The sequence below is a fragment of the Lithobates pipiens genome, unplaced genomic scaffold (genome assembly GCF_037356315.1).
Source record: "Lithobates pipiens isolate NorthernLeopardFrog02 unplaced genomic scaffold, aLitPip1_a1.2 Scaffold_1, whole genome shotgun sequence".
NCBI lineage: Eukaryota > Metazoa > Chordata > Amphibia > Anura > Ranidae > Lithobates > Lithobates pipiens.
The window spans coordinates 157,141,707-157,154,775 of NW_027507685.1; the positions used below are offsets into that span (position 1 = coordinate 157,141,707).

The following is a 13,069-nucleotide window of genomic DNA, read 5'->3' on the forward strand; positions in this document are numbered from 1 at the left end:
TTCACTCATGGTTAGTGTTTGGCTGAAGCCATTTATTATCAATCAACTGTGTTTACTCAAAGGATCTGCAGGAAAAGGTAGTTGAACTGTATAAAACAGGAAAGGGATATAAAAAGATATCCAAGGAATTGAGAATGCCAATTAGCAGTGTTCAAACTCTAATCAAGAAGTGGAAAATGAGGGGATCTGTTGAAACCAAACTACGGTCAGGTAAACCAACTAAAGTCTCAGCCACAACCGCCAGGAAAATTGTTCGGGATGCAAAGAAAAACCCACAAATAACTTCAGGACTCTCTGAAAACGTGACGTGGCTGTTTCAAGATGTACAATAAGGAGGCACTCGAAGAAAGATGGGATGCATAGTCGAGTCGCCAGAAAAAAAACGTTACTACGCAAATGCCACAAAGTATCCTGCTTACAATACGCCAAACAGCACAAAGACAAGCCTCAACCTTCTGGCATAAAGTCATTTGGAGTGATGAGACCAAAATTTAGCTTTTTGGCAACAACCATAAATGTTACATTTGGAGAGGAGTCCACAAGACCTATGCTGAAATTAGCCCTCAAAATTTGCACTCGTCTACTTGCATTTGGTGAGTAAACAAATGAGGAGGGCGAGTAATGATAGGGCTGTGCTATACCAGGAATGTATATCCAGTGCCCCCACCCTGCCGTGCACAGATTGGCAGTGAGGTTATTTCAATACATACACAGTCAGCCACCTAGGACCGCCCCTCTGCCACACATCCCTGCTTAGGCTCACAGAGTATGCCATTCAATAAGGCATGAAAGAGCCACATGGGACCGCCCCTCTCTGCCTCCATTCTGCTGCACATCCCCACCCAGGCCCACAGACCATGCACTTTAATATACATCCAAGAGCCGCCTAGGGCTGCCCCTCTCCGCCTCCCTCCTGCACATCCCCACCCAGGCACACAGAGCATGCTGTTCAATGGCCATTAAAGAGCCGCCTGGGACCGTCCCTCTCCACTTCCATTTTTCTGCACATCTAAGGAGTGGGGTGGTCCTAAGTGGGCAGGCTAGAACCATTTCGGTCTGCCCTCAGCATGCGCAGTGAAGTATAACCCCAGTGGCTGCAGAATGGTAAACATGACAGTGTGCTGGAGGCATTGGGACAATGGGGGGAATGTGTGAAAAAAAAATATTGAAAGCATAGATCCGCTAGATGGGGGGGGGGGGGGGGATTGGAGGCATAGGTGTTCCGGAGAGGGGAGGTCAGAAGATGTGGTGTGCTGGGGAGGGGGGGGGGGGATTTGGAGGCAGAGATATGCTGGGAAGAGGAATTAGAGGTAGGAGGTGTACTGGGGGAGGTGTTGGAGGTAGAGGCAAAACAAGACCAAATACTCAAAGCATTTCATGAGATAATTTATGAGGGCGTGTTTAGAGGTGGGGCAAGGTAGGGTTTGAGTGTGGCAACTGGTGGCGAGTAACTCTTAAGGCCTGGCTAGTAGCCCGAGACCTGAAATTTTGAGCCCTGATGCAAGGTACGGAGGTGGATCACTGATGTTTTAGGGATGTGTGAGCTACAAAAGCACAGGAAATTTGGTCAAAATTGCTGGCAAGATGAATGCAGTATGCTATCAAAAAATACTGGAGGAACATTTGAATTCATCAGCCAGGAAGCTGCGCACGGGATGTACTTGAACATTCCAACATGACAAGGATTCAAAACACAAGGCCAAGTCGACCTGTCATTGGCTGCAGCAGAATAAAGTGAAGGATCTGGAGTGGCCATCTCAGTCTCCTGACCTCAATATCATTGAGCCACTCTGGGGAGATCTCAAACGTGCAGTTCATGCAAGACAGCCCAAGAATTTACAGGAACTGAAGGCTTTTTGCCAAGAGGAATGGGCAGCTTTACCACCTGAGAATATAAGGAGCCTCATTCACAAATACCACAAAAGACTTCAAGCTGTCATTGATGTTAAAGGGGGCAATACACGGGGGTATGTATAATTTTGATCAGGATCATTTGGGTAGTTTCTGTTGTCAATATGATTTAAAGAGTGTAAACATAGTCGATACTAGGTGTAATTCTAGGCTCTGACCGATCCTTTCAGCCCCAAATCCTCACTGTCAAAAGTTTGTAGACTTCACCTCTGTAACAACTTTAAGATTCGCCCCTTTTTAACGAATGAAACCACCAAGCTACTCATTTACTTCCTCGTTTTATCTCACCTTGACTATCGCAACTCCCTCCTCATAGGCTTACCTCTACACAGGCTATCCCCTCTTCAGTAACAAACAGATGGCCCCTGCCCCCACCTATAGCCTTCACAGCAAGTAACACATGGAAGGGCAATGCATGAAAGACAAAACCAGAGAAAATTCCCAGCTCAGCTCACCAGTCTGCTTACCAACCAAATTAACTTGTGCAACAGTATGCAGTAAAAACAGGGGTTTAGTTAGCACACATTTGGAAACGCATGCATAAGCTGCAAGGCCCCTTCATCCCTCTTCAGTCTATCATGAATGCTACTGCCAGACTCAGCTACCTTACCAACTGCTCAGTGTCTGCCACTTCTCTCTGCAAATCCCCAGGGCCGTCTTTAGCGCAGGGCAAACGGGGCACCTGCTCTGGGCAAAATGTTTGTAGGGGGGCCCGCATTGCTACCCATGTATTGGGGCCCCAATGAAGGTTTTTCAGAGTGCGCAGAGGACACGGGACGGGAGGCTGTATTCCCGTGCTAGCCAGCTGAGAGGGGGCGGGGCCGGGAGCTCCACTGACGCTCTGACCCCGCCCCGTGCAGTCTGTATGCTCGGAGCAGAGCGGTTGTAGTGAGAGCCAGTGATCGGAGTGGGAGCATCAGTGGAGCTCCCGGCCCCGCCCCCGGACCTCTGTATTCCCCAGCCAGTATAGAGGGGGCCGGGAGCTCCACTGACGCTCCCACTCCGATCACTGGCTCTCACTACAGCCACTCTGTTCTGAGCATACAGGCTGCACGGGGGCGGGGTCAGAGCATCAGTGGAGCTCCCGGCCCCGCCCCCTCTCAGCTGGCTAGCGCGGGAATACAGCCTCCCGTGTCATCTGTGCACTCTGCAAAACCTTCATTGGGGCCCCAATTCATGGGTAACGGGGCCCCCCTACAAAGCATCAGTGGAGCTCCCGGCTGTTGTAGTGAGATCAGAGAATGGAAGCCCCGCCCACATACCTCTAAATGTATGTAGTGAGTTTGGCTGCCCAGGTATGTCCTTGCACCCATAAAATGCCTGAATGCTTAAGCTGTCTTAACCCTGAGCTGTGTTATTCAACTGTCAAGCTGTGGGTTGCTGAAAGTTCTCTGACCATCACCTGTAGCATGTCCGCAGTCTCTGATTGTCTCCTGCAGTATGTCCGCAGTCTCTGATTGTCTCCTGCAGTATGTCCGCAGTCTCTGATTGTCTCCTGCATTAAGTCCGCAGTCTCTGATTGTCTCCTGCAGTATGTCCGCAGTCTCTGATTGTCTCCTGCAGTATGTCCGCAGTCTTTGATTGTCTCCTGCAGTATGTCCGCAGTCTTTGATTGTCTCCTGCAGTATGTCCGAAGTGTTTGAATGTCTCCCGCAGTATGTCCGCAGTCTCTGATTGTCTCCTGCAGTATGTTCGCAGTCTCTGATTGTCTCCTGTAGTATGTCGCCAGTCTCTGATGGTCTCCTGCAGTATGTCGCCAGTCTCAGATTGTCTCCTGCAGTATGTTCGCAGTCTCTGATTGTCTCCTGCAGTATGTCTGCAGTCTCTGAACCTCTCCTGTAGTATGTCTGCACTCTCTGACACTCTCCTGTAGTATGTCTGCACTCTCTGACACTCTCCTGTAGTATGTGTATTAATGTGCCCCTTTACTTGCTCAATTATTTAGGATTGCTCCACTGCTCAGCGAGAGGTAATGATGTGCATTAACCTGTAGCAACCAATCAGCAAACAGTAGTGATCTGCTTTAATCTCTAGCAGCCAATCAGTAAGTGGTAATGATGTGCATTAACCTTTAGCAACCAATCGGCAAGCAGAAATTATGTGTTGTAACCTCTAGCAACCAGCCAGCGAGCAGTAAGTATAGGCTGTAACCTCTGGCAAACAATTGCAATCACTGCGTGATCTGCTGCAGTAAACTGATTTTGAGTCTACCTGCTATTTTTTGTATGTCTCAGAATGGAGGGGGGGCCCCAAGAAAATGTTTGCCCAGGGCCCAATCAAAATTAAAGACGGCCCTGCAAATCCCTATGGCTCCCAATTGCCAAGCTTTTCTGTACCACTTGCCTATTAGACTGTAAGCTTCTTACGAGCAGGGCCTTCTTAACCCTCTTGTATTTTAGTGTATCGTAACTTTACTGTCTCCCTTTCATATTGTAAAGGGCTGTGTAAACTGTTGGCGCTATATAAATCCTGTATAATAATATTATTATAGAGCTGACGTAAAAAAAACAATATTTCATTATTGTAGCCACAAAAAACAAAAAAAAATCTCAACTCAGATTACTTACAAATGCGTCCAGAAACCCTGGTGGTCCCTGCAAGAGAAAAAAAGAAAATTTATGATCAATGATATCACAAGAAATGTGACTTTTAAAAACAAGGACCACACAGGCCATCTTCACACGGGTGCCCTATGCAGAAATACATCTAATGTAAGCATGAATTAAGGTGTCAAGCCTTAGTCTTAAATTGCCAACTACTTATAAATCACAAAACTGCAACTATGAGCTCAGTGGTATGAGAATTTCTTCAGAGATGGGTTATAGTTGTCATAAGTGGATGGGGAACATGGAATATAGCTATATGGTCAGACTTCAGGAAAGATCTTACATCAAAGGCTTTATGTTCAACACAACAGGAAACCAAGTGTATCATTACCAGTAGACCTCAAGGACAAGGGTTAATAACACTACTTGTGTTTATTGCCTTGCAAACCTCAATTGCTAGCTGACATTCCCACTTAGGATGATTAGGATGATTCTAAAACCACATAATAAGTGATAGGAATGCAGTACAACTGTACAATGCCTTCCCATTGGTGTTTCTATAATTCCTCACTATTTTCTTTAAGCCTTCCTAATGTTCTCTGCGTGTTTAGAGTACATGAGAAGGCATAGACTGACTAGAAAATATATCAGAAAATGTGTGTCATTTGTTCCAATGGGTGCACCAGTCAACATACTGTATACCTCAAATGTACCTCCATTTTTTTTATCAATGCTTCTATTTAGTATTTGACCAGTCTTGGCATGACAAGGTTTACACACTTGTATTTTCCTTGTATGACTTGTTCTTTACTCACAATCTTGTTGAACTTTATGTGAAAACGACATTTAAATATATGACACAATAGCATTGATTTACTAAACCTGGAGAGTGCAAAATCTGGTGCATCGCTGTAAATTGTCTCTTTAAAGTTCATTAGGTGACTCGCGGTTAGAGCTCAGGTAACAGTGTTATCCTGCACTAGCAAACAAAGATATGTATAACACCTCCCGCTTCCATCCAGTTCCAGTTTTATGCTAGGGTCAGAGAATGGACATCTTTTCTCTAAAGTAAACCCTTTTCACTAGACATTTTTCTGCTTTTGTGATCACATACACTTTCGATAAAGTTGCATAGTGAAACAAGGCTTTTATTTATTTAAATTTTTTTTGCAATATCACCAAAATATGTCTTTATAAAATCTGTTATTCCCTTATACTTACAGGAGGTCCAGGCTTTCCACGAGGACCAGGAGGGCCCTAAAAAAAATATATTGTTAATATATTTCTCTAGTAATTTGATCAGTAAAAAAATAAACAAAAAATAAGTATCAGTTTCATATTAAATAACATCTAAAATAATATCAAGTAATTCCTATAAATAAAATGTACTTACCCTAGGCCCAGGTAGTCCCTGAAAAAGCAATAAAATGTTTATTATTAAACTGCCAAAGTGGAGCTCCAAGCATAGATATACTGTATGTTTAGACTAATTTCACACTGGGGTGTTTTTCAGGTGCTAAAGGGCTAAAAATAGTGCATGTAAAGAGCCTGAAAAACACCTCCCCTGCAGCCCCAGTGTGAAAGCCTGAGTGCTTTCACACTGGAGCCGTGCACTTGCAGGATGTTAGAAAAAGTCCTGCAAGCAGCATCTTTCGGGTGCTGCGGGAGTGCTGTATAAGCGCCTGCAAAGCACTTCGGCATCAGCGCTTTTAACCCTTTGTCTCCTCATCTGTGCCGCCATTCTGTCCCCCCCCATTCTGTCCTCCTCTATCAGTGCCTGGCAACATTCCCCCTTGTACCAGACGTACTCGAGCAGCAGAATGAGGGAAAGTAGGCAGGCAGTATAGACTTAGCACGCCACTCTGCTTGCCCTCACATTTCCTGTCATACGGGGTCATGAAGAGCGGGCTGTCAGTTTTGTCCAGTTGTTCCAGTGTGGAGCTGCGAGGAAAAAATGTGCATGGGATAGCACACCTGTATATTGCTGTGAACAAGACACATAGAAAAAAAAATTTCTGTGTGTCTTGCAGAGACCTGCAGTTCGATGCAGGTGGTGTGAACGAGTCAGGCATAAGTCTAAATCTTCCTTGCCTCTGAAGCCCGATCTGCGATCAAGGTTCCCATTGACTTCAATGTGTAGCGTCAGGGCAACAGTACCAATCACTCCCTGTAATCAAAAAAGGAAGGGACTTGGGGGGATGTTTAGCAGGAATAATCAGATGGGATGGTGGACAGAAGGAGATGATCAGTGCAGCGGGGAAGAGGGGGAGCAGTTACAAGAATCAATCTCCTGTGTGTCTCTCCCTGCAGCTGCTCATAGCTGGTGGGAGGGAGAGGAGGAGAAGCATCTGCAGAGAGAGACACACAACAGATGAATTCTTGTAACTGCTCCCCAGACATGCTGCATATCACATCACCCCTGCATTTTGGTGTGAACAAGACACATAGAAAACAATTATTTTCTGTGCGTCTTGCAAAAGACCTGCATTTTCCTAGTGCGGAAAAACACAGGTATCTGCAGATGGTGTGAAAGAGCCCTTAAAGTGATTGTAAAGCTTTGTGTTTTTTTTTTTTAAACTAACAAACATGTTATACTTACCTGCTCTGTGCAGGGGTTTTGCACAGTTACCCCGATCTTCCTTTTCTGGAGTCCTCCGATGGCACTCCTTCCCTTCATTAAGTGCCCCCACAGAGAGACACATTCCATGGGGTCACTTGTGTGGGCACACTCCCAAGTCCCACTGCTACGTCAATTGACACAAACAGCAGGACCCGGCCCCGCACCCAGCTCCTGTGTCAATAGATTTGATTGACAGCAGCGGGAGCCAATGGCTTTTGCTGCTATCAATGTATCCAATGAGGACCCGAGACATTGGTTGGAGCGGCTGTGCTCGTTGCTGGAGCGATCGGGTTCAGGTAAGAAAAGGGAGGGGGGGGCTCTGGGGGGCTGCAGCACAGAAGGTTTTTCCACCTTAATGCATAGAATGCATTAAGGTGAAAAACCTTGAGACTTTACAACTCCTTTAAACTAGCCATAGATTTATTTTTTGGATTAGCCAGCTGGCTGATCAAAAAACAACATACCTATTCCCCCGTCCACACATTCAAGGTGGATGAAGGAATCCTCCCACTTCGCTATTGTATTCTAGCAGCAGGACTCTTCTACTGTCAGAATACATTGATCAGTGCTGCATGAATGATCAAATGAAACATTTCCAACATTCCCATTCAAGAGAAGTTGATAGATCAACTTCTCTCTAGTGGGAGTGGCCATAGATGGACTAAATATATAATTTGACACATAAACCCAGTAAACACACAAGTGTGAATTAAAATTTTCATCTGGAGTTTTGACTAGCACAAAATGATATAGCTTCTATAACCATGCTGAACAAAATGATGTCAGGCAGCAGTTTTGAGGTTTACCTACCAGGTCGCCTTGTGTTCCCCTTTCTCCAATTGGCCCCTGTAAGAAGACAAGATGAAGAATGAATGGTTTGTGTTGGGGTAGAATACGATGTGTGACAGATTCAGGTGTTATAGTCATTAGCACTCAGTCTACTGTGCTTGTCTGCCAGCTTTGGTGATAATGTGCTGGGGGATTCCTCACATAGCAAATGGAAAAGAGAGGTGTATAAATCACGCACAGGAAAATCACACTAACAACAATTAAGGAAACCAGATTATCGAGTTCCATTTTATGGGCTTTTCTTTTTAGTCTGGGTAGGTATATTCCAGTTGGAAGCAGACAGACTGTACTCAACAGATTGAAAACAAAGATTAAGCGTAACACATAAAAATATCAGAAGCCAGTTTTATAGTACACGTTGAATATTTTGACATTTCCACATTTGTAGGACACAATACTGTTGTGTTCAGTTTCTTATCTTCATCTACCCATATATAAACTGTATCTTATTACACAATGCACATGCACACCAGTACAGGGTCAAGGCAGAAAATAAAGTACTACATTTGCAGCAGCTGCTCATTCTCTGTTATCCTCATTTGTGAGCTTCACTTCTCATGTAGATGCCGACCTAAACGTATGCTGCCCGTGAATCTGCAACAGCATTCTTCATGCAAGTGACTTTCTAAGCAGTGAAGGATGCTGAGCATCAAATGTACTAGCTGACCTAATCATGAATCAGGTCCTGATTTGCCCCAATAGATCTTGGCGGAGGTAGGATGTAAAGGTATTTCTGTATACTGCCGCCCAAAGACATTAGATGATTGTCACCCAATTTGACCAACAATATCTGACCCTCATGCTAGGGTTGTTTGAAAGGGAACCTATGTTTTGCCTTGGCAGGAAAAAAAGCAACAGGTTAACTTTAATCTGGCAATAGAACTGAATCTAAATAATGTATTATTCCAGGTGCTTGAAGGGTGTAACCACATTAACACTTTCAGACAGAGCAGACTCCATCAAGTGGATCCCCATGCTCATTGAGGATCTGTCTGCTGATCCGTGCCGAGCAGACGGATGACAGGTCCGTGTCGGCTCTGCTATGCACAGCAGACACAGTAGTGCTCTTCTTTATGGAGCAGTCGGATGGAAATGGATCACTTGTCCATTTCCATCTGACTTGCTAGGTGTATGGGGAACAGATCCCCCATCCCTCTGTTTTTGGCATCCTGGATCGGATTGGACACATGTCTGTTGACATTTGCTGTTCCATACAGAGCTATGGGGGGTCTGATCGGGTCTGCTTGAAAAACTGGCAAGCAGACTCGATCGCTCTGTCAGTGTGAAAGGGGCCTTGAAGTGTATATCAGGGCAAAAAAAATAAAAAAAAACTTTCAGTACATCTCTCGTAATAAAGGCACATTTCCTCATATTTTAACACTGCAAATACAGAAATTTTTTTATCTTTACGTCATGTTATTCAGTAGATAACAAACTCCAAAAGTACACAGTGCCAATCATATCATCCATACAGTATAAGTGTTTTACAGTAATGACATGAGTTTTATAATCCAAGCTATATGCCAGAATCATGATGCAAGGAGAAAGAGAAGCAACTAAAGCCGTTTATCTGACTAGTCTGGTGTAATGTGATATCATTGATCCTTTTCAATAGCCCTGTGTTATAGTGGTTCAAATTGAAAGTTCAAAGAAAAATAAAGGTGTAAGGGAGAAGCAAATGCTGCATAAAAGGGCAGGAGGCTATCACCAAAAATAACCCCTGAAAGAGTTGAGTGATCCCTGAGTTTGCAATATCATGAGTCCCCCTAACTTTAACCACTTTCAGACCGGACCATTTTGCTGGTAAATGACCAGAGGTCTTTTTACACTTTGGCACTGCGCTGCTTTAACTGGTAATTGCGCGGTGATGCAATGTTGTACCCAAACAAAATTTGCGTCCTTTTCTTCCCACAAATAGAGCTTTCTTTTGATGGTATTTGATTGCCTCTGCGATTTTTATTTTTTGCGATATAAACGTAAAAAGACCGCAAATTTTGAAAAAAAATGATATTTTCTACTTTTTGTTATTAGAAAAATCCAATAAACTCAATTTTAGTCATACATTTAGGCCAAAATGTATTCAGCCACATGTCTTTGGTAAAAAAAAAGTCAATAATTGTATATTTATTGGTTTGCGCAAAAGTTGTCACATCTACAAACTAAGGTACGTTTTCTGGAATTTACGCAGCTTTTAGTTTACGACTGCCTATCTCATTTCTTGAGGTGCTAAAATGGCAGGGCAGTACAAAACCCCCCCAAATGACCCCATTTTGGAAAGTAGACCCCCTAAGGAAATTGATAAGAGGCATGTTGAGCCCATTGAATATTTTATTTTTTTGCCTCAAGCGATTGAATAATGACAAAAAAAAAATTTTTTTTTTTTTTTTACACAAAGTTGTCACTAAATGATATATTGCTCACACATGCTATGGGCGTATGTGAAATGACACCCCAAAATAAATTCTGCTGCTTCTCCTGAGTACGGGGATACCACATATGTGGGACTTTTTGGGAGCCTAGCCGCGTACGGGGCCCCGAAAACCAAGCACCGCCTTCAGGCTTTCTAAGGGCGTAAATTTTTGAGTTCACTTCTCACTACCTATTACAGTTTTGAAGGCCATAAAATGCCAAGATGGCACAAAACCCCCACAAATGACCCCATTTTAGAAAGTAGACACCCCAAGCTATTTGCTGAGAGGCATGTTGAGTTCATGGAATATTTTATATTTTGCCACAAGTTGCGGGAAAATTACAAACTTTTTTTTTTTTTTTTTCACAAAGTTGTCACTAAATGATATATTGCTCACACATGCCATGGGCATATGTGAAATGACACCCCAAAATAAATTCTGCTGCTTCTCCTGAGTACGGGGATACCACATATGTGGGACTTTTTGGGAGCCTAGCCGCGTACGGGGCCCCGAAAACCAAGCACCGCCTTCAGGCTTTCTAAGGGCGTAAATATTTGACTTCACTCCTCACTACCTATTACAGTTTTGAAGGCCATAAAATGCCAAGATGGCACAAAACCCCCACAAATGACCCCATTTTAGAAAGTAGACACCCCAAGCTATTTGCTGAGAGGCATGTTGAGTCCATGGAATATTTTATATTTTGCCACAAGTTGCGGGAAAATTACAAACTTTTTTTTTTTTTTTTTTTTTTCACAAAGTTGTCACTAAATGATATATTGCTCACGCATGCCATGGGCATATGTGAAATGACACCCCAAAATAAATTCTGCTGCTTCTCCTGAGTACGGGGATACCACATATGTGGGACTTTTTGGGAGCCTAGCCGCGTACGGGGCCCCGAAAACCAAGCACCGCCTTCAGGCTTTCTAAGGGCGTTACAGTTTTGAAGGCCATAAAATGCCAAGATGGCACAAACCCCCCCCAAATGACCCCATTTTGGAAAGTAGACACCCCTAAATTTAGGGGTACACTAGTGAGACTAGGTAATAAATGGCGGGTGCCCTGAAACTATAAAAAAATAACTAACCAACCAGCGTCACCTGTAACAGTTATATGGTGATCACTGGTGAAAGGGTTAACTAGGGGGCAATCAGGGGGCTTTATGCGGTAGTATATGGGGGTCCCTGGCGCTATAAAAAGCTGCGGCGAACCTAAATACCTACCTGCCTAACTAGCGTCACCTGTGACACTAATACAGCGATCAGAAAAACGATCGCTTATTAGGCTGGGTTCACACTGGAGCGATGCGGGAACGCCACGAATGCGCGGCGGGTTCCCGCATCGCATGCCTCCCGGCGGCAGTTCACACTGCCCTATGCGAACTGCTGGGAGTGTCAGTGAAATGTTACTGACACCCCCAGATCAGTTCGCATATCGCAGTGCGATCTGCAAACTCGGATCGCATGGTGTGAACACCCATGCGATCCGATTCTGCTGCGGGCCAAAAAAAGGGTCCCGTGCGAATTTGCGGCGGGTGCGGCGGGTGTGGCGGGTGCGGCGGGTGCGGCGAATGGCTGAACTCGAATCGCACAGAGATCGGATGTGATTTGCACTGCAGTGCGGTGCGAATCACATCCGTTCTCAAACCGCTGCAATCTGAACCCAGCCTTAGTGACACTGGCGACGGGGGGTGATCACGGGGTTAAACCTTTATTGGGGGGGTTAGGGGGGTACCTTAGAACTAAAGGGGGCTAACCCTAACTGCCCTAACAGTTATTAGTCACAAATGACACCCGCCGGGTGATCAGGGGGTTAAACCTTTATTAGGTAATAAATGGCGGGTGCCCTGAAACTATAAAAAAATAACTAACCAACCAGCGTCACCTGTAACAGTTATATGGTGATCACTGGTGAAAGGGTTAACTAGGGGGCAATCAGGGGGCTTTATGCGGTAGTATATGGGGGTCCCTGGCGCTATAAAAAGCTGCGGCGAACCTAAATACCTACCTGCCTAACTAGCGTCACCTGTGACACTAATACGGCGATCAGAAAAATGATCGCTTATTAGGCTGGGTTCACACTGGAGCGATGCGGAAACGCCGCGAATCCGCGGCGGGTTCCCGCATCGCATGCCTCCCGGCGGCAGTTCACACTGCCCTATGCGAACTGCTGGGAGTGTCAGTGAAATGTTACTGACACCCCCAGATCAGTTCGCATATCGCAGTGCGATCTGCAAACTCGGATCGCATGGTGTGAACACCCATGCGATCCGATTCTGCTGCGGGCCAAAAAAAGGGTCCCGTGCGAATTTGCGGCGGGTGCGGCGGGTGTGGCGGGTGCGGCGAATGGCTGAACTCGAATCGCACAGAGATCGGATGTGATTTGCACTGCAGTGCGGTGCGAATCACATTCGTTCTCATAAACCGCTGCAATGTGAACCCAGCCTTAGTGACACTGGCGACGGGGGGTGATCACGGGGTTAAACCTTTATTGGGGGGGTTAGGGGGGTACATTAGAACTAAACTGCCCTAACAGTTATTACAGTCACAAATGACACCAATGCAAAAAAAAAAAAAAAAAATGACATTGGTGTCACTGTGACTGGGGGGCAGGGGTAATTGGGGGGGTGATCGGGGGGTAAAGGGGGGGTGTGAGTGTGCCTGGCATGTTCTACTGTGTGTGTAGAGTGTTGGTGCAACTCACCGATCCGCTCTCCTCCGTGTCGGAAC

At 45.1% G+C, this 13,069-nt stretch overlaps 1 protein-coding gene across 3 annotated transcripts in view; it reads right to left on the minus strand.

Annotated features, from left to right (window-relative positions):
• Positions 1 to 13,069, minus strand: part of COL27A1 (collagen type XXVII alpha 1 chain) — a 752,882-nt gene that overhangs the window by 47,663 nt on the left and 692,150 nt on the right. For all 3 annotated transcript variants that reach the window (XM_077478787.1, XM_077478785.1, XM_077478786.1), the window contains 4 exons: positions 7,888 to 7,923; positions 5,851 to 5,868; positions 5,679 to 5,714; positions 4,479 to 4,505 (listed from right to left, as the gene is read on the minus strand). In XM_077478787.1, the coding sequence (XP_077334913.1) occupies positions 4,479 to 4,505; positions 5,679 to 5,714; positions 5,851 to 5,868; positions 7,888 to 7,923 (117 nt within the window). The remainder of the gene's footprint in view (positions 1 to 4,478; positions 4,506 to 5,678; positions 5,715 to 5,850; positions 5,869 to 7,887; positions 7,924 to 13,069) is intronic.